The sequence below is a fragment of the Teleopsis dalmanni genome, chromosome 1, assembly GCF_002237135.1.
Source record: "Teleopsis dalmanni isolate 2A chromosome 1, ASM223713v2, whole genome shotgun sequence".
In the NCBI taxonomy this organism is placed as follows: Eukaryota; Metazoa; Arthropoda; class Insecta; order Diptera; family Diopsidae; genus Teleopsis; species Teleopsis dalmanni.
In genome coordinates this window covers 20,640,072-20,650,956 of record NC_051846.1, presented here as the reverse complement: position 1 = coordinate 20,650,956, position 10,885 = coordinate 20,640,072, and the positions used below count along the sequence as shown (strand labels likewise).

General features: G+C 29.5%; 1 protein-coding gene across 3 annotated transcripts; it reads left to right on the top strand.

Moving 5' to 3' along the window:
• The first annotated feature begins 690 nt into the window (after nucleotides 1-690).
• Nucleotides 691-9,596, top strand: LOC119664742. 3 transcript variants are annotated; one of them, XM_038074190.1, is made up of 5 exons: nucleotides 691-817; nucleotides 2,991-3,676; nucleotides 3,745-5,117; nucleotides 5,189-6,239; nucleotides 9,264-9,596. In XM_038074190.1, the coding sequence occupies exons 2-4, from the start codon at nucleotides 3,094-3,096 to the stop codon at nucleotides 6,185-6,187; spliced, it is 2,955 nt and encodes a 984-aa protein (XP_037930118.1). In that variant the 5' UTR covers nucleotides 691-817; nucleotides 2,991-3,093; the 3' UTR covers nucleotides 6,188-6,239; nucleotides 9,264-9,596. The 3 variants fall into 3 exon arrangements, with proteins under 3 accessions (XP_037930118.1, XP_037930178.1, XP_037930140.1); XM_038074250.1 differs by lacking the exon at nucleotides 691-817 and adding an exon at nucleotides 1,263-1,286; XM_038074212.1 differs by lacking the exon at nucleotides 691-817 and adding an exon at nucleotides 2,857-2,917.
• Nucleotides 9,597-10,885: the final 1,289 nt, after the last annotated feature.

The following is a 10,885-nucleotide window of genomic DNA, read 5'->3' as shown; positions in this document are numbered from 1 at the left end:
GTACTATAAACAATATAACGAATAAATAGGTATATTTTATAGTGCTAAGTTTTCGCTTTTTTTTTGATATACTTTTAACAAATTCGTTAAATATTATTTGAATTAAAAATTATTTTTAATGGTTGACTTAATAATACTCTCTCGTTTTTCAGTGTTCTTACAGTTGTTGTAATACACGCCTATATCTATGCGACAGTATGAATGTTACTAAACATTTGAACTTAACGAATATACAGTTCGATAAAAAATAAATTTATTCCTTTAATTCAATTTTATATAATAAACTTTGAAAAATAAAAACATATATATAAACACTTTATAGTGCAAAAATTTTACTGCCTAATCAAATAATTATATATCACTCATTTCAATTTATCATTATTAAAATATCATTATTGAAATAATACTTTCAATAGCATATTTTCGATAAACATCTATGTACGCTTAAGTTAGTACATATAAATTAGATTTATGTACGAAATTTTTAATAATCTCTCTTAATATATACAAATATACCATTTACATCATTATTCTCTCATATCATTATATTCTCTTTCATTAGAGTCCATATTGACTCTACCGAAATATGGTTATGTAGGGTGTGCTCATTAATTAATACCCTCATACTTGTGAAAGTGCATTCTTCTTGGCAACTCTGTTTATGCAGCAAGCGGTATTATTAGTCGCATTTTTAGCGATAAAGCGGAGAGTGCCGCACTTCTGTTCTCGCCGATTGTATATTATAGTAGCATACATTCTAACGTGTACGCAATAAATACTTGTGCAAATATAAAATAAATAAATGGTTCAATACGAGGTATAAAATAATATTAATAATTAATATAAATTAAAAATGAAATTCATGTACATAAAAAGTATTCATCAGTTATTAAAAAAAAAAAAACGAAAGAATTAATCACGTTAAGTTAGACGAAATTGAACGAAGCTAGGGCCAGCCATTTTGCTTTAGTGTTGCTTAAAATTTTAATTGTGCGACAATCGTATTTGGCAAGCTATAACTGTCATCTCTTTCGTATGCACGTACAGGCAAATGTAAAACGTGCGCTGGGGAAAATATTCGGCATATGCGAACCAAACTGTTCCGGCTTCGTTAAACTGGTGTCTAGAGTTTAAATGAATAAAATATCGTACAGTGTTGCTTTTGCGGTTAAATTAAAACATTCAATATAAGCAAAGCTGCTGTTACAATTTAAATATGAATGGAAAAAATAAAAATTTATAATCATTTAAGAGTTAAAAATAAATTATATGTACAAAAGTTAAAAGTAAGTTTTGTTAAAAGTTTGCATTTATTGTTGGAAAAAAGTGTGGTTTTTTTTTTGATATAGTTTCCTAATGAAATATGTGAATAGGCTTCGTTGATTTTGACCTGGCGTTTGTACAGTAGCGGCACCTAGCCACTACTTCAAATGGCAATATCAATTACAATTTAAATAATATAAAAAAAAAGTGCTTTTTAAAATGAAAAATAATTATAAGAGTTAATAGTTTTATTTCGCATAATAAGAAGGTGTAAATAATTTAACAATAAATGGTATTATTTTAAGTGCGTTTAAATAATTTTTTTTTTTTGGCGCGGCGAGGGTTATTTTTCTATCGCATGATTACATATTAAATTTTTTAGTAAGTAAGCGAGAAAAAACGAGATTATCAACTGTAACGAACTAATGCGCTAGTTTCCATATAAAATGTTCATGAACCAAAAAATCTAAATTTTTCTATTTTAAAATAATAATGAATATTTTACGAATAATATTTAAGAAATATGCATTTAATGTTAGTTTTGGGTTTTTTATATATAAGTGTGCAGTGAACTTATGAGTTTTTGGTAGGCATATAATGCACTTGTCATACCCTGCTTACTTTATAGTTGAACATGTAGACTATATATCTTGAACAAAATTTAGTGAAAAGCGATAATGAAGTAATTTACTAATAGTTATATTATGCATTTAGTGCTATGTTTTATGTGCTCATAAATCATCATTACTTTTTGAATTAGTCAGTCTAACACAAGACGGCATAATGTGGTTATATTACGTTTGTTTTAATTTGCTTTAAATATATATATATATATATATATATTATATATCAAGAAAAGTATTACTGAAGATTTGTGCTTCTTTTCATATTTTAAAAAATTCTTGTTTACAAAACATTAAAAAGTTGCTGACCTAAGCAATTTCTTTGTAGGTAGAACCTAACATACTTCCTCTTACTTGCGTGATAATATTTATTTGAGTCATGTTAAGTGTTAGTACTACTTTATCGCTAACTAAAATTATAGCAAATTATATGACACGATATATATTCGATTTTATTTGCTTTGCAAATTAAAAAAAAGATAAATATATATATATGCTCATAACTAAAACGGTTTTCTTTCATTTTGAATTATTGGTAATAAAATTATATGAAGCACACATATCTTGTGCTGAATTTGCTATTATTCTCTTGTGCAAGGCTCCCGAATCCGAATCTCATTGTTTGAAATGGCCTTGTAAACTCTTTCATGTATATCCTATTTGGGAGCTAACTTATTTGCAAAAAAAAAAAATATTCTTTAAACATAGTTTTAAAATATTTTTACCTAAAAATTTAATATAAGCCATGTTAAATTACACAAAAATATTTGTGCTCACAATTCCTGTTTCTATTTTTTTTTTTTTGTGTTCTTTATTTTACTTGGCACCGCGTTAGGGTTGTAAGAGCAAAAGAGAAAGTAGTTGTTTGTGAGAATTATATTTGTTGTTGCGTATTAATAAATGAGGGGAACAAGAACAAGAACTTAACGAAACCTAACATAAAAAAAAAATATGCTCTTCAAATCAGTAAGCGATTGCTTCCAAGCATCGCAGATGTGGAGGGTTTAGTGTGGTAATAAATAATTATAAAAGTAAATAGAGTGTATTTCATAAAAGAATAAGAAAATTATTGCATCAATAATATTGAAAATGTTTTGTTTTTAGATAAAATTGCAAGATTTGAAAATCCCTTAAAAGAAGATTCAATAAAAAAAAAAAGCGAGAACAATTACTGCAGTTTGTACGAAGCGAGCGTTATTTTGTCGATATGAATAATCAAATGAACAGTGCAGTGCGTAAAATACATAATTTGTTAACAAGTGGCGCGGTCACAGTAACGGGTCCTAATCAGCCGCGCATTTTGAAACAAAAAGTTGGCTCAACTATAGTAACTCCCACGAACAGCATAACGCAGGGGGGCAGCAATCCTCGTTGCTATGTTTGTGATGATGCACCCAGCAATGGTCAAGCGCAGCATTCGCTTGCTGAAATGACTACCAGTCACACTGGTACAAAGTATCCAAATAAAATTGGACAACTTGTCGGAGATGCGTTTTTGGTTATAGTGAGCTTGGAAGATGTTGTATGCGCACGTTGTTCAAATTTATTAAACTATTTGGATCGTTTGGAAAGTGATGTGGATCGTGTTCGTACAAATTTGCTTAATTTGCTGCAAAAGAAGTATAATCTTAGTGATGAAGGGGGCGGAAATCCACCATCTAAAATATTAAAATTAAATAGCGGCGCTGCCGTACGCACCGCTGAGGAATCTACAGATTTAAATCGCGCCCGTAAAATGTTACAAACCACATCTGGCGTTGATTCGTCTTTGGGTAAACAATCACCTCCAGGTATGTAATAATCATTCCATTATTATGTGTTTATTTTTAAAACTAATATATTATTATTATTATTGCAGTAAGCGCAGTTCAGCAAATCAAGATATCAACACAGCCTTCTTCTGTGCAACAACAGCAAACTGGTACACAAACGATGCATAGAAAACCAACAAGAATATACAAATGTCTGTCCTGTGACTATAAAACTTCGGATATGCGTCTTTTTAATGCACATTATGAAACATGCAAACAACAAAGCTTCCAATGTAAGAACTGTAAAAAGATATTCTCAAATTTCGGCAACATGAAACAGCATATGGTACGTGAACACAATACAGCCATGGATAATACATGCTCGGTTTGTCATATAAATTTCGTTAGTGAAATTGCACTGCGTAAACATATGGAGCTCAACCATAGCACTAACATACTGGTCACAAGCAGTTCCACAATACCAGCTGGGCAATCTTCCAATGCTGTACAGGAAACGGGCGCAGCATCCACTTCTCTATACACTTGTAATCACTGTCAATTTAAATCCACAGATAAAGTTGTGTTTGATGAACATATGCGTAAGCATATAGCGACCGGTAAGCCAAAGCCATTTAAATGTCGTTTATGTGCTCAACGATTTGAGACACGTGAAGCAGCTACCATACACGCAAAACAACATCAACCGAATTACTTTAAATGTGGCACATGCTCTATGTCCTTCCCTAAGCGTGAACTGCTTGTTAAACATTTCGAGCAACATCATCCGTCAACTGGTACAACTCAACAGACTGCTACTTCTCAGTCAAGCACTGTTACTGTAAAGCAAATACAACAACAAGGAACAGGTTTAACTACACAAAAATTACTACAGGATACAATAGACGAGGCACTAAGCGAAAGTGGAGTTGCTAATGCAGCTGGCGCAACTGAAGCTAATCCCACTGGCGCCAGTAATATACAGTTTTACTCATGCCATATATGTTCGTTGACATTTATACAAGAAAATTATTACAATCAACACATGGACACACATCGTGCTGAAAAGAAGGGTAGTAATGGTAATACATCTCCTGCATCAACTGCAACTACTGCAGCTCACACTAACAGTACTTCTATTCCGTCACTTAATACAGCAGCTGCTACGCTACTTAGTGACGGGCTTCCAACAACAGCAGTGGTTAAAGGCGAACCAAATACTTTAGCAGTACAACAATCAAATCCCAATTCAGTTGATTCAGACATTGAAAGCATTTTCGAAAAGATGCATTCCGACAAAGCTGATGCAGCAGGCGGTGCAGATACATCGGCTACATCAGCTGCCAATACCGCAACAACGAACACATCTTCTACAACAACTGGTGGTCAAGGAAATGAAAATTTGATTATAACATCACAACAAGGTTCCGGCGGTATAACATTTAATATAACAATTCCTCGTGATGCCACTGAAGGTGGACAGGTTAGAAAAAATAAAAATATAGTTATTTATCACATAATAAAAATAATTAAAATTTTTCTTTTCTATTACAGAATACGAAATTGGCATCCTCCACAACACCTGTATCGGTCGGCATAGATATGCCAATGTTAGACCAGCCAGATGAATCAGCTTCAGACGGTAAGAAAAGCGTCAAACAAGAAAAAGATTCCGATGCAAGTGATGCTAACAATTCAAAGGCAAATGCTCAACCGGTTAATATGCCAAGCCTAGACGATGACAATGAGACACAAGAATTACATCAAAGTGAAGCAAATGGAAAGACAAAACCCAATGAAAATGTTAAAAGTGAGGCTATTGTAAAGTCAGAAGATAATTCGATTGTAGCTGATGCAAATGCTGATTCCCAAGAGAGCGCTAATACGTCTATCAATGAATCAGAAGTTGGCACAAATGAATCTAGTAGCGATGAACATCAACAAGTAGCTATGGAAATGGATGAAGCAATGCAAGCTCAAGTTGAAAGTGGTCAAATTAAATTTATCCTCAATGAGAATGGCCAATTATTACAATTGGATAATCACATTCTTACCGATGCTGATGGTAATCAAATACTTGTGCAAGATCCTGAACAAATACAGCAGCTTTTACAAAGTGTCGGTGTTTTGCATTCCGGTGACGGTTTAGATGGCGAAACAATTCAAATGATGACAGATGGCAATGGTCAAATGGTGTTAGTGCAGGGTGAAAATAATGAAACACAATTAATTGATGCGTCACTTTTAAATGCCGGTGGACAGTTGGTTTTACATGGTCAAGATGGCGAATTGGGTGAAGGTGCTCATGTCATTGGTGAAGATGGCAGAAGAATACCAGTTTCAGTATCATATACAGCTGATGGTCAACCCATAGTACAAGTACAGCAAGAGGTTTTAGAAGGCGGTGAAGGTGTAGTGCTTGAAAAAGATGCTTCAGCAACTGCAGGCGAGGATGCACAAGTATCAGATAGTGGTACCGGGGCAGCTGGTGGTGGATTTTTTGCATTAGAAGATTTAATGCAACAGTCGTCAGATGCCAAAGCAGCTGAATAGGAAAGCGATCATTATATGATTATATCACATGACGATGATTGGAATCTTTAAGGTAATACACAATTTGAAAATCTATTTTAATATTTAGTGTAGTTTGTGTTGGAACTGATGTATTATTAGTTAAATTATATTGTATAATATAGAATAATTGATATAAAATTTATGAGTTGATGTTGTAACCCTCAAAAATCTGCTTATGTAGTCCTTTTTGAATGTGGTGAACAGTACTTGGTTGTTAAATAAGACGAGTGGCTCCGAAACAAAGATCCAGACGTTCACGGAATTAGTATGTCGATATATTCCCTTTGTAGTATTTCCTTTTTTTTTTCTTGTAAACCAGACATTTTAACAAGAAGACATTGAAAAGTGTATATACATTTGTTCAGTATGATGAGACAGCTCAGTGAGAGTGGATGTCTGAAAATCTGCTTGCGCATTTATTGATCTGTTTATTTATGAGTCTGTGGCGGTTGTATATTCACATTTATGTTTAAATTGATATAGGTTGGCCATGCAAACACGGACAAGCAAATTATTGAAAATAAGATGAGTTGGCCATAAAAAGAAAATTTTTAATAACTAATAATAATATTTTGATTGAGTAAGAAGAAGAAGGTTGTCATTCTTTTTACGGTTTGGGAAAACTAAGAATAAAAACAATAAACACGTGTAATTTCAACACACAAAATTAAGTAATTATTTCTTGCTTTGATAAATAAATAAAGAATTAAATTAAGTAGGATAAGCTTACAAGTCTATCTTTATTCTCTGGCTCTGTTTTTGTTTGTTTGACTGTCTGTACGTTTATATTCAAACTAGTTCCGTAGTTTTTAAAGTCATCGAATGAAACAGTTGAAATTTGAGTATGAATGAATTCAGTTAAGTCAATCATAGAGCGGCATACAATATAAATTTGGAATATGAGTATATTTCGTAAATATTTATAAATATTTGATTTTAAGTTATAAAAATTATATACAAATCGTGAAATAATCGATTTGTAGTTTATGTCTAAAGTTTATTGACAATCTAACAAATGTTGTTTTAATGTGTTTTCCAGCATTAAAACATTTTTATTATTTTTTATAATCTTAATATATGTACATAATCTTTGATATTTTGTAATAACTGTTGTCATTTAGTAGTTAATTTTATGATTATTATATATATAGTTAAGAGGTGATATAATCGGTAAGTATCTCTTATTAGTTCTACAAGGCGATTAAAGATATATGTGTGTGTATGTTCATTTGTTTATTTATATATATGTATATCTATATAGTCTTATATGTAAAGGTACCTATTGTCATAGATTTAACTGAATATATATAGCCATTATACATACGGTAAAAAAATAAATTTGCTTGTTTGTTTTGTTGTTAAAGTTACTTAATGACAGACATAAAAACTTAATGATATTATAAAGAAAATGGTGTTAGATATATATAGATATATATAGGTATAAATAGATATAAATAGATATAGATATATATTTTATGGAAATATATATATAAGGAGACCTAAGGCCTCAATACTAACAAGCTGGTTTTCGATTACCACTACTAACTGGATAGGTAGGTGGAACTAGTTGGTACAAAGATGGCAAGTAGAAGCACTAAGGTGTTTAGTAATAATGGTTAATGATGTTGTAGTCCTATTGTGTGCTGCGTTTTCCCTTTGAGAGCTAACATAGTTCTTTTAATTTCAATGGGGACACATTGTCTTAATACTTTTACAAGATTTAAGAAACATCTGTCTATGTCTAATTGTAAGTAAATATTTGGCTCTCGTCCGAATTTAAGCCATAAACAAATTATATGTTTTTTGTATGAATGGTTTTGTCGTCCAATGGTTTATTTTCTGACCTATTGAATGCTGTGCTATATATGTAATTATAAAAATATATCATGTAAATTATAATGCTCTGTTCCATAATTTTATGCAAAATCTGTAGCCTCAAATACTCATTAATAGTTTATAAATAAGGTTTATTACCGTTTAATTTATTCACTGTCTGTAGTTATGAGTAGATTTTCACAACAAATCTTTAAAATATAGGTTTTTTTTAACTTAATATAAAAGTTTATATATTTCATGACTTGATTTAGTAGCACGGCATGATGTGACATGTTAGTAAAGACGGATCATGTTATGTAGAGAATCTTGGGCACGTTGTGACATTAACCAGCAATTCTACAATCACTACAATTACATAACTATCATTTTTTTTTAACATGTAATTGAATATATGGAATGGAGGACACATAGTTTTAACAGGACGGTACCACATAAATCACATAAATGGTCATGTTTTTCCTTTGTTTGGAGATGTGAATTATTCACCAAGATCATGTGCATTACCCACCAAGATCTTATTGACTTGTCAACGTTGAACCTTTGCTTCTGGGGTAAAAATATGTATATAGAAGGTATTTTGTTTTAATAGAACGGTACTACAAACCGTGTAATACGTTTTGTTTAGGCTTTGTTGCACAAAAAATATTTCTGAAGTGTGTAATTTCACGTTTTGGTGGCGCAAAAGGTGGGTTTTATTAGATATATGGAAGTGGAAGATGGAAGTTGGTTTCCATGGGATGATGGCACAAGCCACACAACACTTTCTGTTGAAGCTTTAATACGCCAGAAATTTCCCGACATGATTTCCACCAAGATTATGTGATTTGTCGCCACCGAATTTTTTTTAGTTCTGACCGAGCTATTATCAGTTATTTTTCGGTAAGTCATCGAAAATTACAGGATTCAGTAGGGCAATGTCTCGTAAAGGTCCAAACAATATTTTGAGATAAAAGTTTGATTGAATTTTCAATGTTGTTAATGTAGCCTGTAGAGAACATAAAGACATATTCATAGGTTAGGATGTGGATAGGTATTGGTAATGTGAGGATAAAGATCGAAATTTCGATCATACGCACAAATATATTTTATTCACATTTTCAACAAAATAGATAACCTGTTATATATCTATGTATATATATATATATATTTCATTTTTGTTATAATTATAAATAAATTTTTAATTTTTTAAATTAACTTAATTAATTTATTTATATTATAGGTATTGCCTCATTTGCTGTACGTGAGGATTTTAACTTAACAGTAGTTAATTGACCGACAACTAAATTCGTATCAAGCAATTTTTTAATTAAGTTTGCAAAAATGATTAATAAAAAAATGTTCTATTAAAAATATAACTTAATAAATTGTATTGAATACAAGAACTTGATCCCGTAATAGTTTTAATTATAATATCACACAATTTAATTATTTCTATATTTTAAAGTTGGAAATTTTTTATTTAATGTAAAAGAGGATTATTATATAATATATATTACTGCAATATGATTGTCTATCGAGCATGTGCACTAACTAAATATAATTTTATTTAGGTACAAAAATTAAAAAAAAAACAAAAAAAAATAAAATGTAATATAAATATTTTAATTTTCTACTAAAAATACATATTTGTAATGTTATATAAACATATATAAATATATATATATATTACCCTAAGGTTAGAATTTTCTAAACATAATTTAAAAAAAAAAACTTTAACAATGAAATAATGCTAATTAAATAAATATAATAAATGTAGTAAAGCATAAAATGAGAGAAATATCATTGGTATGTAAACAAAGCTTAGATGTTAGTTAATATATTAATAAAAGATAAAAAAACAAAAGAAGTACTGCACTTTTTTTAAACAATAATTTCATATTTAAAATTTATCACTCATTAAGTAAACACAGAAATACGCATGCACTAAAAGTCGATAATAAGAATTATAAAACATCAAGATAAAAAATACAAAATATTTGCAGTAGCGCAAAACTACATTATTTACAAGATCCCCTAAACACATAACTAGAAAGCAAAATTATTTATATAATGTAATAGTTAAAATTTAACTACAAATGTTTTATTAATCACTTAAAAAATTGTTAATAAAATGAAAAATATTGTTTATAGAAATTATAAATTTATTATTTAGCTATTATAAATTATTTGTAACACACAAAAAAACATAATAATAATAATAATAATAATTATACTTCATAATAAGTATGAAAATTAAAAACAATTTTATATAAGTTAAGATCAACTTAGGTACTTCAATGCAAAATAATATATATAAAATATGTAATTTACATGTATATTATATATAAAAATAAATAAAATGTAAAAAGTAAAAAATATGTTTTTGAATAAGTTCTAAAAATTATTATATTTTATATTTTAAAATGTATTTGAGTTTTGTATTGTTGTATTGTATTTTAAAATTATACAATAAAGTAGATATAATTGCTTTTTATATATACTATTTATATAAGTAATAAATATCATAAGTTATTGATAACTTATTACATTTTATTTAATTAAAAATAATAGTTTTAGCTTATCTATAAAACAGCGGCACCATATTGTTCATTTATGTCGAAAGCGTTTAGTTACCTATAGTACTTTCATTGCAAATGCATATCTATATTTATATGTATCTCAATGTCAAAACTATTTTTATCATAAAAATAAGATGCTTTTGTTTTGCAGATAATATTTTTGTTATTTTAACTTAAATCAATAACCGCAATAGTTAATATAGGTATTAAATATCATTAACAGTGACATTTGATACGTATGTATCTATTTTAAGTATTTGTAGAGTAGAGTAATAAAAAAATG

What these genes read in the sequence shown, in the direction of transcription:
- LOC119664742 (XM_038074190.1), top strand. Translation starts at nt 3,094, where the DNA reads ATGAATAATCAAATGAACAGTGCAGTGCGTAAAATACATAATTTGTTA. An exon ending in GGGTAAACAATCACCTCCAG is followed by an intron (nt 3,677 to 3,744) that starts GTATGTAATAAT and finishes TTATTATTGCAG; the next exon opens with TAAGCGCAGTTCAGCAAATC. An exon ending in ATGCCACTGAAGGTGGACAG is followed by an intron (nt 5,118 to 5,188) that starts GTTAGAAAAAAT and finishes TTTCTATTACAG; the next exon opens with AATACGAAATTGGCATCCTC.